Source organism: Zalophus californianus, chromosome 8 (assembly GCF_009762305.2).
Source record: "Zalophus californianus isolate mZalCal1 chromosome 8, mZalCal1.pri.v2, whole genome shotgun sequence".
NCBI lineage: Eukaryota > Metazoa > Chordata > Mammalia > Carnivora > Otariidae > Zalophus > Zalophus californianus.
In genome coordinates this window covers 8,141,416-8,157,337 of record NC_045602.1, presented here as the reverse complement: position 1 = coordinate 8,157,337, position 15,922 = coordinate 8,141,416, and the positions used below count along the sequence as shown (strand labels likewise).

The following is a 15,922-nucleotide window of genomic DNA, read 5'->3' as shown; positions in this document are numbered from 1 at the left end:
CTCTAGGAAGCCACTAGTCCCCACTGTCACTGCGCAGCATTGTCTCACCAGCTATAGCAGGGGGCCATGGGAAGACCAGAGTCCAGGTGGGAGGGAGTACTGCAGCTCCTTTCATCTCGGGGGGGAAAATGAAGCCAGGCCCTCCAGCTAGTGCTGTATTAGTACATTTACTAAAGGATTTGAGGGGAATGACCTGTTTTCTAAAAAGACACCGTTCCCCCCCCCCCCCCCAAGACCCGAGTTCCACATGGACATTGCATTGCTGTGGTTGCAGAGTCCCTTCTTCCTTGGCCACTCAGCCAGACACGGGCTGGGCATGTCCCCAGCTCTGCTCTCCCTTCCTAGACCTGAATGTGGTTTTAGTTGCCATACGTACATACATGATGTTGCCATGCGTACGGACATACATCAGGAGCTACAAACAAAATAGTTCTGACTGGAGTGGGGGCCAAGGGGAGGGAAAAACCTCTTAAACTGACTGTTTGTCCCACTTCTGTGAGCACATCCTTTTCTGACTCCTCAGGATGTTCAAAATAAAGGAATTGGTGTTGAGGAATGGGAGCTAGTCACCAAGCCTGGAATCTTGGTAAATTCGGCCTTCTGCTTGAACAGGAAGGGCTTGAGATCTCCTAGCGGCAGCAATGAGCTTGGATGGAAAAGAGAAAGGGCTTTCCACTCAAAGTATGCCAAGGATCTGGAAACTGCTCTTCTCTCAGCCAGTCCCCACCCAGCTGTTGGGTTGTCTTGTTCCACCCACACAACAGCCTCAGCCTCACTCCCGACAGCCTGCTTAACGCTTGTAAGCCCCCAGAGTTTCTGGGCTCTGCCAAGGCCACGTTCGGGTCTGGAGGGTAATGTGGCCTGGCCTGGGCCAAATGGCCACCTCTGGTCCTTACACCTGGGAGTGGGCAAGTGAGTTTAGCCAAAGAGGATGGAGATCTCAGATGCTGGATATGTGTCGACAGACACTCCTCCAAGACCCATCAGGTCCTAGGTTGCCGTGCGCAGTTACCTATTGCCATGTGGTGAAAGATGGCACTGTCTAGGGGCACCTGGGTGGCTGGTTGGTTGAGCGTCTGACTCTTGATGTCAGCTCAGGTGATGATCTTGGGGTCGTGAGATCGAGCCCCACATCGGGCTCAGCATGGGGAGTCTGCTTCTCCCTCTCCCTCTGCTCCACCCCACACTTGAGTGTGAGCTCGCTCACTCTCAACAACAAAAAAAGGCACTGTCTAGTCATTCACAGAAACCGGACACTTCCAGACTTGAGTGTGAAGTGACTATGGCTCTGGGCCTCCACCAGGCAGAGGGTAAATTTTCCTCCTGAAAAGTGCTGGAGACTCCAGATAGGCCCCCCATGGGAAGGGACCCGGGGGTCTCAAGCTGTTGGTCCAAGATGAAGGCAGTGGTCTCAGCCTGCATTCAGTTCACTCGGGGGAGCGTCTTCTGAATACAGATCGTAGGGCCCACCCCACACTCCAGAGATGGTGTAGTGTGGGGAAAGTGGGCCAACGCCTGGAAAGAGCAAGAAGAGCCTCCCCAACTCCTTACATAGTACATTTGAGGTGAGACTTGTAACAGAGCAGACACAAAATTAACACATTTGAAGTCAAAAAGGTAAGGGACAAATAACCACATGAACAGGGCTGACTTTCTAAATACTGGAAGGCTCTGGTCGATAAAAGCACAATGTAATAGACAAGTCACAAGCATGGATTTTACAGAAAAGTCTTAAGAGTGTGAGACTTACAAACTGGAGCAGTGTACATTAAAACAGACTACCCCATGTCCGGTGGGCAGATGAAGGGGTTTCCTCGGTGGCTGGCTAAGCAGGTGTGCTCACACTAGACGGGAAAGGGAACCGTGGGGGTAATCTCTTTGGAGGCCATTGGGCAATACCACAATCCAAACTGACCCAGCTATTTAAGGATTTCCTGACACAAACCCCCTCACAGGCTCTTCACTGCACTGTTAGCAGCACACGTTGGAAACACGCCACATGTCCATTGAGCGGGACAGGCAAGATGCCCAGGGGGACGGGGCCTCGGCCGCTCGAACCTGCAGGAGCTGACGGGCCCGCCTCCCGGCCAGAGTGCAGACCAGCAGGGTGAGGAGCAGCGTATCGTGTGCTCTGTGTGTCGAGAACAAACAGCCAGTATACCATGTGCGTGTGTGCGTGTGCAGAGGCACATTCCCGTGCGTGCACAGAGCCTTTCTGGAAGAACTGACAAACGGGTGGGAAGAGAATCGGGGCCTGAGGAGACTGCACGGCACTTCTACACGTGTCCGCATTACTGATCTTACTAAAGAAATCACGAGCCTCCCAAGTGAGGAAAGAGGCTCAGAAATGAATTGCTCGCTTCCCATCGCATGGCGGTGGGCAGAGGCAGGCCACGTGACTCCCACGTCCACTTGGCGCTTCTAGCCTACAAATAACGTTGCTGAACTTGAAGCCAGAGAGGCCAAGTGACTTGTCTAAGGGAGGCCAGCGAGTCAGGAAGACCTAAGAGGAAGGAGGTGTCCGCTTCCCTGGCCAGTCTGTGGTCCTGGTCACTCACTGAAGAAAAAGAGCCGTGGCGAGAATGTGGCTGGGGACGTGGCTCCGGGCCCTCACTCTCCCTCGGTCTCCTTCCCACGCGGGCCGGCAGCAGCACCCGTGGCTTTGAGCCCCGGCCCGTGGGCGCCTGGAGCTGCGCACACCCAGCCCCTCCCTCCCTACCAGTGACAGGGCCCCACCGTGGCCACCGACCCCTACAAGCGAGGCTTTTGAATCCCTCGAGTGCGAGGAGTCCCTCCCTGGCGGCTGTTCCGAGGGAGGGTCAGGGACGCTTGGAATGTAGTGCCCCGAGGGAAAACGCCTGCGACGCCCTTGCTGCTCCTTCCGGGAGCGGAGGATTGTTCCATTGTTCCATCCCCTCTGCTGACTCCAGAATGGGGAGGGTCAAGAGCAGACGGGCCCTGGGGGTGGCCTGGCCCCTGCAGCTTCCGACCCGCCCTGGGGCCTGTGCACACTCCGCTCCCTGGTTTGACGAGGAGAGTTGCCAAACTCAGCAAATAAAAATACAAGATTCTGCGTGGAACAGAGATTCGTTGTCTGAAACTGAAATTTAACTGGGCAACACTAAGGAAAGGCCTCCGAGTCCTGGGTAGCAGGAGCCCAGCCTCAGCCTCTGTGCTCTGTGTGGCCCACGGAAAGTCAGGTGCTCCTCGGAGCCTCAGTCTCCTTATCTGACAAGTGGAACAGGGACAGAAAGCTATATGAGGCAGGCCCAAGTGGCTCTGAACCCGGGCGGGAGGCCTTGGGGATCGGCACCCCAAGCCTGAGACCGCCCTCCCAGCCGCAGCCACCAGGGGGCAGCAGCACCTCGTGCTCCAGGCTCCTCTGCTCAGCTAGGAGCTGTGACCAAACTGTCAAGTCACACAGTCACTCAGCAAACGCTTGACCAGGGCCCCTGAAGAGCCTTGACTGTGCCAGGAGGGCCGTGGGAACAGGCCCTGCTCTGGCTCAGACGGAGATCCAGGGCCAGCCACAGCAGTGGATCTGGGGCTTTGAGGAAGGGGCTTCAGGCAGCCTTGGCCAAAACCAGGCCACTGCCCCCCAAAACTCTTCCTGAGCCCCAGTAGGTGGAGCCCATCCCCCAGCCCAGCCGTCGCCCCTCCTGCCTCACACCTGCTGCACCAGCCCTGTGAACAGCCTTGCTGCCCTCGCCTGTCCGGAGTGGGTAACACCCCCCAGCCACCTCTGGAGGTGACCTGGTGACCCTGCCCACTGCCCCACTTGCCCTGGACAAGGCCCTCCCTGTCCTCTCCTGTAGGACGGTGATGCTGAGGCTCGGCCTCCCTGCTGCAGTGTGGGGGTGGGGGAGGCAGAGGGGAGCTGCTCTCACGGGATCCCCCACCCACTGCGCTCTCCTTGGAGCCGGGGTCCAGGTCCCTGCCTGTCTCCACGCATCGGTACCTGAGGCTACCGATATTATCCCCATCTTCACATGGTCCCAGGCCCATGTCCTTCCCACACCAGAGCTGCCCCCATGGGGGTGGGGGGTCTGGTCTTAACCCTGGCTCTGGTCTCATGGCCCCCACATCCGGGGGATCGAAGAGCCCTTTGGCAGCCCTCGTTCTGAGCTGGAGAGTCTGAAGGGCAGATGTCGACCCAGGGGGTGGCTTCACCCGACCCCAAGGCCCTGCAGCCCTTCCCTCTGGCAGCCGACGTGCAGGAGAGGACAGGGAGGGCCTTGTCCAGGGTCACGGGGCTCCTCCGTGGCCAAGCTGAGACCTGTACCTCTGCCTCTGGGTCCAGGGTCGCTGGGGTGCAGCTCCAGGGAGTAGGGATGGGCTGCGTGCCGACTCTCAGTCGTCGTTCCCCAGCTGCTAATCCCACGCTGGGCCTGGCACTGGATCCAGGGGCAAGGGGGCCCGGAAGGAGATGGGTGGACAATATAAGGTCCACGTGAGGGAAGCAGCGCTGGGAGTGAGGGGAGTGGGCGCGGGGGGCTATAGGCACTGGCTGGGGGCAGGCGGGGAGGGCTTTCTGGAGGAAGGAACGTTTGCATGTAGTCTTAGAAAGGGCCCGGAGTGTGGGTGAGCATGAGGTTCAGGGAGGAGGAGGAGGGAGGGCTAGCTACTGTCGCCTACAGTGGCGACAGGAGCCACCGCAGCCGAGCTGGGCCCGGCTGGTCTCTGCCCGGGACGTGCCTGGCCGTGTCCGTGACACCCTCCACACGGGACAGACAGACGCACGCTCCAGCCTGGACCAGCCAAATCCCCATCTGCAGAGGCTCAGGCACCGACCACACTGCTGGTCCCCAGACACACACACAGACACAGTGCACACACACATGCACACGCCCAGTGCAGGGGGCACCGTCTGGGGGGCTAGTTCTGATCCTGCTACTGACTTCTGGGACCTGAGCGAGCCTGAGGGGCCTGGCTGATGGCTCGTAGAGAGCTGGGAGCGGGTGGTGAGTCTGTGGGGCCAGACCACTCCCTTCCCGGGTCTCCTCCAGTGGCCTGCAGGTGGAGCATGCGCACCACAAACGGAGCCGAGCTGCCCGAGCGGAACAGCGGTGCGGAGCGCGCGTGCACGGAGTGCGTGCGCGCGCGAGCTGGGGGCACACCCAGCCCACGGGCAGGGCAGACTGGCCAGGAAGGGCGCAAGTGTGCCCTCTCATGAACTGCAGGAGTCGGGTGGCCGGGCGGGCCCTCAGAGATGGCTCCCCTTTGGGTCTGAGCCCAGGGACGCCCCCCCACCCCCCAGGAAAGCCTCAGAAGCTGCTGGGACGAGCCCGTGGGTGATGGAGGGGGAGAGGCCCACTCTTTGCCCTCCGGGGGCAGCTGCCTTTGCTCCCCAGGTGCCTGTGCGAGTCAGGTGGTGCTCACCGCATGGCTCCTCCGGCCCCACGCCCTGCGTGGCGTCCTGCACCGCGATGGCCCAAGCTCGCCCTTGGAGCCTCTGCTTCATAAACACGCCTCCCTCCAGGCCCAGGCTCCCGGTGCTCCCGCACCACTGCGTCTCCCACGTCGACTCGGCCTTCACCCCTTCTCCTCTGACAGGCCTTCCGGATGTCCCCGCGAGCCAAGGAGAAGGACGAGCCTGGCTCCGACTCCAGGCAGACCCCCCAGGGCATCCGGCCTGAGGAAAAGCGGTGGAGGCGCCAGCCCCTGAGAACAGGCCTGCTGGGAGGATGCCCCTCGGCCCGGTGCCGGGGATCAGGCCTGGGTGCCGCAGATGCGGCCCCCGCTGCGCCCTACTTAGGGACGCAGGGACGAGCCCCTGCATTTCCCCAGACACGTGGGGCCCTGAAGGTGGCTTCAGCTCCCTGAGACCATTCTGTAATTAGGAGGAGCCCCAACTTGGGTCCTTGGGAACTTATCCCAGGCTCCAGTCCCACATCTGCCCCTCCTTTCTGGGGCAAGCGACTTCCCTATACCCCAGTGGATCCATCCGTACCACGTGGGTAGTAATGCCTGGCTGCAGTCTGATGGGACGTGTACATTAGTACATTCAGCAGTATCTGTCCTAGGAAGCCCTCAGCAAATGCGGGCTCACGTTTTGCTGGCTTAATGCTGGTTCCCACCGAGGAGGCCAGCCCACCCAGAGAAAGCCTGAGGCTGCAGTAATGAAAAGCCAGGGTTTAGAGTAAGGGGGGGGGGTTGGCACTGCCCTCACGGGGGTTGACCATGGCCTGCCCGGATGAACGGCCTTGGACATCACACCCCAACCTTCCCACTCTCCCCTCCACATCCCAGGGCTTCAAAACATGTTCCTACTTCAGGAGTTGCTCCTATCGCTGTATTTCCTCGGGGGGGAGGGGGGGCACTGAGCTGGGGTGTCAGAACAACTGGAAAGGTCCATGGAGACATTGTGCTGGAGCAGGGGTGCTCAGTCCACAGGAGGAATGGAGAGCTGAGCCACACCCTTTGAGCTGCCCCCGGGGCACACTGGGATCCTGTGTTTTCTGGGCAGGACCACACGGGTCCTGGGCAGAGTCACAGGAAATGCAGACCAGATCAGGGCCACTTTCTAGAAGGCCTACTTTAGACACATACATTATTAGGTCTGCAGTCTAGAGTCTAAGGGATACATAAACTCCTAAGGAACTTGAACCAACCTGAAGTGCCCATACAGGGTGGCAGAGGGTCTGGGCTCCCCAGGGCAAGGAGAAGGCAGGATGAGACCCTCATAGGAGGACGGGGATGCAGGGAAAAAGGGGCAGGCCCTGGCCTGTAGTGCAAATTACCGGGGAGGGACAGGAGACCTTACAAACTGCTCCGGAAGAGCCTGCTCCGAGATAGAGGATTCTTACTGGGAAGGTAGCCGGGACCAGTTTTGAGTTCAATTCTGGGCTCTTTCCTCCTTGGATGAGCTGAGCTTTCCTGGCATATGGATGCCACCTTTAGGGCTGCTTCCCCTCGCTCTCAGGTAGCAGTGGGCTCCCTAGAGAACGGCCACACTGACTTCCGTGAGCTCCTGCTGGGGCAGGGTTGACGAGGACCCCCAGACCCACATCTTCCACATTTAGGCAGAAGCACTTGTGATAGTTTTTTTTGTTTTTTGTTTTGTTTTAAGGTTTATTTATTTGTTTGAGGGAGAGAGAGAGAGCACATGGGGGGAGGGGAGCGGCAGGGGAGAAGGAGAGAGAAACTTAAGCAGACTTGGTGCTGAGCACGGAGCCAGATGCGGGCTCGATCTCACAACCCTGAGATCACAACCTGAGCCGAAACCAAGACTCAGATGCTTCACCGACTGTGCCACCCAGGTGCCCCTGATAGTTTTATGTGCCATTTTACGTGCCAGGTACCACAGGGGCCCAGACACCTGGTTAAACATTAGTCTGGGTGTGTCTATGTGGGTATTTCTGGATGAAATTAACATTCCAGTTAGTCAACTGGGTAAAGCAGGTAGAAGGCCCTTCCCAATGTGGGTGGGCCTCAGCCAATTCGTTGAAGGGCTGAATAGAGCAAGACACAGTTAAGGGAAATTTTGCTCTGTCTGAGGGTCTCGAACTGGAATGTTGATCTCTTGCCTTCAGGCCCTTTCTTGAATTATGCCATCAGCTCTTCTGGGTGGAGCTCCAGCTTACAGATCTTGGGACTGTTCAGCCTCCAGAGGCATATGAGCCAATTCCTTATAATAAATGTGTGTGTGCATGTGCGCGCACGCGTGTGCGTGTGCGCGTGTGCATGTGCGTGTGTGCACGCGCGCGTGGATCTCCTGTTGGGTCCGCTTCTCTGGAGACTCCTGTTCCAGCAGTCCTTCCCATCTGTGCCCCCCCACTCCACTCCAAGCACTGAAGCCCTCCCCAACAAGCAGTATTGATTTAACCTTTTTTGTAAAATTCAAGTCCCTCACTGGGAGGGGAGACTCCCCTGGGCCAGGCAGAGATGTCAAGGCACGATCTTACCGTTTCGTAGCAACGGAGGGTGCTGCCCACCGAGGCCCATGGCTGTGGGTATGCAGGGAGCTGCGCCATGAACTAGCCTCTGCTAGTACCACTGGCTCATTAGGCACTTGCAGACGGCTCAGTGTTCCTATTCAGAGGCATGTATCTTACAAGATTACTAACAAAATAGCCACGGTCCCTGGCAGCCTGTGAGGCAGGCTCTGAGCTGCATGCTCTGCCCATTTACCTCCATCACCCGCCTCTCCATTTCACCCCTTCTGCCAGCGAAGACACTGAGGCTCTGAGAGGTCCCACAGCCCAAGGCAGGCAGGTGAGACAGACACTGCTGGTGCCCATCTTGGAGACAGAACTCCAATCCTGTTCAGCCCTTCCCACTGCCGTGCCCTCTGGGGAAGGGGAGCCCTCCTCAGCCAAGGGTGCGCCTTGACTGGCCAGTCACGGTCACCGCACACCCCCACCGAGGTACTGGCCTGGGTTTCAGCCAATGAGAGGGGAAGCTGATGAGGAGGTGGGCGGCGGGAGGGAGAATTCTGGAAAGTTCCCCTCCCTCTCCAGGAAGAAGAGCAGACAGCGTTGCTTCTCTTCTTGCCTGTGGAACGCTGTGTCAGCTGGACCGTGGGAACCCCAAGGAGAAAAGTATGAGGACAAACGCTAAATGCGAGACTGGGGGGCGGGGTGGTGGGGAAGGTGCGGGGAACCTTGCGGCCCCAGTGATGCTCTCTCCAGCTGCTGCATTAGCCAAGCCTACAGCACGCTGCCTTTGGACTTCTCGACGTGTGAGACAAACATCCTATGGTAGAAGCAACCTCTGTTCAGTTCTCTGAGGCTGGGGCCAGAGGTGTCCCTCCGGCCACAGCCTGAGAAACTTGGTCTCCCTCCCGGCCCGTGCTGATGGCCCTGGTCCCCGCTCTGTCCCTGCAGGGCATGTGCTGTCCTGCTCCCTTGCTGATCAAATGGGGGCAGAGTGGGACCGGCGGGGAGGGAGGCAGGCAGAAGCCTGAGACTCAAACCTGCCAGGGACAGTCACCTTTTATTTCCATTAAGTATTTCTTGGCACGAATGGGGGAGATATTGGAGAACAGGCTGCACAAGATTTATAGACACAGGGACATGAGAGGGGCCGAGTTTACCGACAGCAACTGGCCCCGCTGAGTCTACCCTGACCCGAGGGTCCTGAGCAACCCGGGGGCTCTCACGGGCCAACACAAAACTCAGAGAATTCCGTTTATTTGATCATTTTTAATACAGGAAATGCCAGACCAATCAACAAGGAGGACAGACCTTACACAGACGCCTGCCTTCACTACGTGGACGGGACGGTCTCCACGGCACTGGGCACGCATGCATTTCCTTGGAAACGGGTAGATCGAGAGAGCGCATAAATACCACAAAATAACCGGGCTCGGGGGCAGATCACAGGCCACGGGGGAAACCACGCTTCACAGGCAACGGAGGCATGAAATACGGGACCTACACGGCACATTTCACTTCACCAGAGGCATAATTTATACGTGAAAGGGAAGGAGGCCACGGTATCTATACGTGCAAGCAGCTTTGGTCAGAGGAAACGCACGAGCGAGGTGGAGCCATGCACGGGGAGGGCTTGCCCGTCTACTCTCCCTCCGGTCTTGTCCCCACCTTGCCCATGGTCACCTGCCATCACAACATACAACAGCTGGCCTTGTCTCCATCTTAGAAGCCCCATCCATGTCCTCAGCGGTGTTCTCAGGGCTCCCTGGGGCGGCGAGACGCCCCAGGAGCCAGAACTGTGAGGCCTGCGTGGAAACACCTCCCCGGGGGGGCGGGGGGGGTGCCCTGGGGGGGGGCGGGCGGGGGCAGGAGGAGGCCAGGTGGAGGAGGGAGGCACAGCCACCGGGCCGGGCAGGTGCCGCGTGTCGCCTGGGCCCCGGCCGAGAGCAGGAATGGTGGAGGAGGCACCCACCCGTGCAAGCAAAGCTTTAGACGGCGAGACGAGCCCGTGTTTCTCTGCCGCTGTCTGGACGCCCGGCCCCTCAGAACTGACTGGCACTGCTGGGGTCACACTGCAACAAGCGGACGATGGAGGGGTCGCTCTTGGCACCTTTAATGAATTCTTCCAGCGACAGCTTGCCTGTGGCACGGGAGAGAGGAGAGGCGGGGGTCAGCCAGTGCTCCGTGGTCTTCGCGCATCCAGAGGTCCCGGACACCGCTCCCTGTAGGGGGACGCCCCCTTTACTCTAAGTCTCGCACCTTCCCGAAGCTGGGCCGAAGTGAGGCTCCACTCACTCTGCATACATTTCTGGAAAAATCCCTTTTCGCTTTCACGGCTTACAGCAAAGCATCGGGCAACTTAAAGGACACACCCCCAGTACGACAGGGGCTGTGGCTTGTGGGACAATGTAAATGCTTTTAGAAGCCGCCCCAGGCTTTAGGTAATAAATTACTGCTAGGGCCAAGAGTAGGAAAGCGGGTTTGAAAACTGAAGTGAGTTCCGGAGGAGCTGATGTTGGGGACACCCACGGGCCCTCCTCGGCGGTCCCTCTCCCAGGACCCACGTGCTACCTCCCCCCCCCGCCAATGGGGAAGGACCTAGGTTTGAAGCTGGCTCTGTTCCGGCGGCTCATGCCTTGGGGGAGTCTGCAGCTGTGAAGCCGTGGTGACAATGACCCCGCAGGATGGCAGTAAAGGGGCTAAGGAGCTCGTGGCCTACGCCACGCCGCCACGGGCAAGCTACCAATCTTTCCACGGCTCAGGATCTTCAGCCGCGGCCCGGCCTGGAGGATGCATCCAGCGGGCTGCTACCAGGGAGCCAGGAGAGGGATCCAGAGGCCCCCAGGCAGAGACCTCCCGCCAGCCCACTGCCAGGGAGGGACACCCACTCCTCCCGGCCCCCAGCAGGGGGCAGGCAGGCTGGCCCCAGCGGAGACTAAACAACGCCGGGGCCCAAGGATGGGCTGGGAAACAACCCCTTCAAAGGAGGAGAAATTCTCCGGGACCCTCTGCTCACACAGAGGGGCTACTGGGCTTTGCTTCTCCCCTATGGGTGGTGGCAACTTTTACCTGCCACTCCCCCAACTCTGACCACTCAGATCGAGAAGCTTCTGAAAGCATAGCCCCCTCCTCCTGGCAGAGAGCGGGGCAGGTGAGGGGCCGATGGGGGGCAAGAGGGGCCCTGGGGGTTCCTGAGCACGGTCTGGGTCTGTGTGGCAGCAGTCAGCATGTTCCTGGCGCTCGGCCAGTCTCCGATCACATGTACAGCCAGGAGGGGTGTGAACAGGAGAGGTCTGTGCTGGCGGAAACCAGCCAGGTCCCCCCTGACCCCCGGATGGAGGGGGCAGGGAAGGTGAGACAAAGTGCAGGGCCCTGCCCACTCCTGAGCAGCCCCCTCAAGACGGGGTGCCCCTGAGCACCCCTGCCTTCAGCCTCATCTCCGCAACATCGACCCTCCCCCTTCCCTCCCCGAGGCCCGGGGACAGACGGACACTGGGGCTCAAGAGGTGCCCTGCCCCACTGGGCACAGACTCAGGATCCCGACAAGCTGGGAAGACACGGCCCCGCTGGCCCTCCAAAGGGATGGGGTCGGGCAGGCTCAGGCAGGGGAGAGGGGTCGAGAGCACAGTGCCCAGGGCTCTGCGCTCACAGCTTTCTGGGCATGGTCTCATTGAATCCTCACAACCACATGAGCCTGAATTTGTGACCTCCGTTTCACAGAGGAGGAAACCAAGGCTGAGACTTGAGCCAAGACTCGGTGCAGGTCTGTCGGAACCCGAAGCCTGCGCCTTGCAACCCTGGAGGGTGAAAGACAGGTTTTAAATCAGCCCAAGGGCAATGCCAGGCACAAGTCTGTCTCGTTTTACACGCGACTGTGTTTGGGAAACTGTTCCCGTGCTGTCTGGTGCGTCCGATGTATCTTCAGCCCCCTGTGGTCACACAGTAAACCCCATCCCTGGGCTGGCTCGGTCCTTAAACTCATTTGCCAAAAGCACTTCAGAGTTTACAGAGCTTTTCCTCATGCATTAGCTTATTTTTCATCTCCAGCACAACCCAGGGGGTATTTCCTTTTCTATTCTAAATGTCCCATTTCTTTATTGTTCAAAAGCACATCAGACCTGACTCTGGGACTGCACTTCACAAAGCCGGCAGGAGGCCTGGACCCACCAGGTCGTGGCTGCTTGCTCTTACGCGGATCCTGCAGAGCCTCACCACTAAGGAACCCCAACAGAGCCCCCGGGGGCCACTGGGGAGCCTGCTGTCTCAGGATGACAGCAAGGGTCCCGCCATCCAGGACCCTTGATCCTTACCTTCCCCCCAACCCAAACAGGGCCCAGGTGCCATCAGCCTCCCCGTCCCTGAGACGCATCCATGGGGCTGACAGTCTCCCCTGTTTTAGAAGCAAGGACACTAGGGCTCAGGGGAGACAGGGTATGCCCCGAGGACAGAGGCAGGATGCAGACCCAGGTCTCCCTGCCTCTTCTCTCAGGACAGCTGTCCTGGTTGCACAAGTCCAGAGGGGAGCTGGGGGAGGCCTGAGGGGCTGCCGAGGGAAAGGGAAATGTTCCAAACATACCTCTGCTCTCAGTAGCCACACACACACACACACACACACACACACACACACTCCTTACCGTCATTGTTGGTGTCCATCTGCCTGAAGATCTTGTCCGTTCGTTTCTCCGGAGTGGACTCATCCTCGGGCATTTTCATCACAGAGGACACCATTTTGTATATAGCCTGCAAAGAGACATGGAGAAGCATGTGCACAGAGATTCTGGAATGTTCCTGAGCAGATGGGGCAGGTGTGAGCTTCCACCCAGGCCACCGCAAGGCACGAAGAAGTCGACATGCGAGCAGCCTTCAGGACCCTTAGCTTTCTAGAGGAACATTTCTAGAATGCTCCATGGTGACTATCACAGATGGCACGCTGGGCAAAGGCAGCCAGACCAATTTACGTGAAGCTCAAGAGCAGGCGAAATAACACCCCAGTGATAGCCCCGAGACTGGGGGCTGTCTGGGGTGGCAGGTGGGACAGTGGCCGGGCAGGCACTTGAAGGAGCCTGCTGGGGGCCTGGGAATGTCTGTAACTCACTGAGGGTGGTGGTCATACAGGCATGTATGTACACGATCCACCGCACTGCACATAGCTGTGAGCATTTTACTCTGTGGCTATCAGACCTCCGTTTAAAACAAGAAAGATTTTGTCCCTGAAACCCATAGGGAGAACCACATCACGAGCGCCAGAAAGGACCAGCAGATAGCACAGGTCTCTCCAGAAGGATGGAGAACCTCTTTAGAGCACCTCACAGCACAGGCAGTGAGTGTGTGTCTCGGGACCTGGCTGCACAGGTGTGTGTCTCCCTGGGACAGGCCATCCTCTTGGGACTGGGCCACGCGGCATGGCCAAGCGCAGAGCCAAAGGCAGCACCAGGCCCTTCCACGGTCTTGACAGACTTCTGAAGTTCTTAAAACACCATTCCATGCTGAGAAAGGTACAGGAGGTGAGTATCCCTCCCGGCAGGCTGAGAGGCCATGGGGAAGGGTCTCAGGGTTTGGGCACGGGTGTGGGATCCTAGCAGCCAGATCCCATTTGGACAGGTGTGGCGTCCACCCCTACCCCGTACGGTGCTGTTCTGAAGAATCCCACTGGTGTGTCCCAGTTTTGGCCAGGCCGGTCTGCTCAGCCAGTGACAGGCATGCCCGTTTGCAAAAGGGGTGTCAGGTAGGCTAGGATTCCAGGGAGACAGAATTCTTATTTCTATCACCTCTTATAGCTAAGAACCCGAAGTGACAATTGAACCACAGAGGTCCCCAAACCCGTGTTGATTTATTCTGTGTGAGAACCACCTATTAGGGAAATGGGTTGGTCACTCCACGGGCCATTTGCAGCTGGTTTAGGAGTTCATGGGTTTGAAGCTCTTTGCTCAAGACTTAGCTCCTGAGCCGAGAAGTGCCTTACATGTAGACACACTGCCTCTTGTGAGGAATCCTAGAACCGAATCCCCCGGGCTCCAGGAGTAGGGCCACTGGGGGGCGCCCGGGAGCAGGTCTGGGGTTCTTGACTCTCTCACAAACCCAGGCACCCAGTGAAGTGAACAAAACTGGGTTTCTTTCTGGAAAACAGCCTCACCTGCCAGAGCTGTTGATAGGCATGAAGGTGAGGAAAAAAGGTCTCAGGAAGAGGTGTTCCTTCTGTGTCAGACTTTATTATTCCATGACCACTAATATTTCAGTTTTCCTTTACCATGGCATGCTCCTGGGGACGTGACAGGCTGTGTGTCACATTCTCAAATACGGGGACTTGAGAAGGTCTTAGTAGGTGCCTTCTGCAAGAACCAAGGGACCTCTCCATTATAATTTTCAGCTCTGTAAATTCTTAGGACATCACCTCTCTGCGCCTCGGATTTTGTGAAATGCAGAGAAGGACTCCCCCCCCCCCCCCCCCCAGCCCCCAGGGTTGTGAAGAACAAAACAGATCAAAGCCCTCAGCCCAGGCCTGATCCAGAAACACTGGGTCTTACCATTCCTACGGCAAGGACCCTCCCGGGCAGGTGACAGGCAGTCACTTTCACAAGTGGTGGCCGGGGAGTGGCTGGCGTCAGAGGGGACCGGGGTGGGGGGCCCTACCTGCACGATCTCCAGCATCTCGCTGCGGCTGATGTAGCCATTGCCGTCCAGGTCGTACATGCTGAAGGCCCACTTGAGCTTCTGCTCCAGCTTGCCCCGGGACGTGACGCTCAGCGCGATGATGAACTCCCGGAAGTCGATGGTGCCGTCCCCGTTGGTGTCGAAGGTGCGGAAGACGTGCTCGGCGAACTTGGAGGCGTCGCCATAGGGGAAGAAGTTGGCGTAGATCTTCTTGAACTCGTCCACGGTCAGGTGGCCGGTGGGGCAGTCCTTGAGGAAGCCCTTGTACCACTCCTGCAGCTCGTGGTCCGTGAACTCCGTGTTCTCACGCAGGTCCTGCAGCACCTCGGGCCGCAGCTTGCTGTTCTGCTTGCCCATGGTGGCGGCTGGTCACACCTGCAAGACGGGGGCGTCAGCGGGGGGGGGGGCGCCCGGGGGCGCCGGAGGGACCACCACCGTGCATGGGACGGCTCAGCCCGTCTAGGATGCCCTGCGGGAAGGGGGACCACTCGTGGGCACATTCTGACTTTGAGAATGTGGAAATGGGGGGGGGGGATGCAACTTAAATCAGTGGAATGAAGTGTTCACCGGGGCTGTACAAGACTTGAGGATTCATCCTCACTCTCCTGAGCCTCACCCGCTCCAGGCAGAGTTCTTGCTATGCTGAGTGCACCCCTGACCCTCTGGTTCTTAGGCACCTCATTCTGTTTTTAGAACAGGTGTCCAGAAACTTTGGAGGAGTCCCCTCTCTACTGGGCCTCTGAGAAACTCCCCGGGGCCAGGGGGTAGGGGTGGGGTGGCTCTAGGATTAGCACTGGGCAGTCCACGATGTCTCGAATGTGACCAGTAAAGTATCAGGCGGCCGTGGGAGCGCAGAACCTGCTCCCCACAGCAGTTCCCCGCATGGAACGGACAGAGGACCGATCCGCATCACCTCCCCTCCTCATTTCATGGTCCCGCTCTGACAGTAACACATGACAGTCATCACTCTTCAAGCATACACAGAAGACGAGACAATCAAAGTGAAATGTCTCCTGCCCCAGTCCCCGAGGTGCCCACTTTGAGCTGCTTCTGTATTTATAAACTCTAAACAGTATGCACTGCATCCCCATTAGGAAAGATAACAGATGTAGCTCACCTCTTCTCCCTGGCATGTCCTCCTTTGCCCCCTCCTGGGTTTTATTAGCTTTATAATACATATCCCTGTTTTTACTTGTTATCCTTATGGCTTTTTTTTTTTTAAAGATTTTATTTATTTATTTGAGAGAGAGAGAGAGTGAGCATGCGCAAGCGAGGGAGGGACAGAGGGAGTTAATCTCAAGCCAACTCCCCCCGCTGAGTGCAGAGCCTGACGTGGGGCTCAATCTCACGATCCTGAGACCATGACCTGAGCTGAAATCAAGAGTCAGACGCTTAAC

General features: G+C 58.2%; 1 protein-coding gene across 5 annotated transcripts in view; it reads right to left on the bottom strand.

The window, feature by feature from the left end:
• Positions 1-9,115: 9,115 nt before the first annotated feature.
• Positions 9,116-15,922, bottom strand: part of HPCAL1 (hippocalcin like 1) — a 109,862-nt gene continuing 103,055 nt past the window's right edge. For all 5 annotated transcript variants that reach the window (XM_027623960.2, XM_027623964.2, XM_027623962.2 and 2 more), the window contains 3 exons: positions 14,505-14,900; positions 12,509-12,614; positions 9,116-10,014 (listed from right to left, as the gene is read on the bottom strand). In XM_027623960.2, coding sequence (XP_027479761.1) covers positions 9,917-10,014; positions 12,509-12,614; positions 14,505-14,882 — 582 coding nt within the window. In that variant the 5' untranslated portion in view covers positions 14,883-14,900 and the 3' untranslated portion in view covers positions 9,116-9,916. The remainder of the gene's footprint in view (positions 10,015-12,508; positions 12,615-14,504; positions 14,901-15,922) is intronic.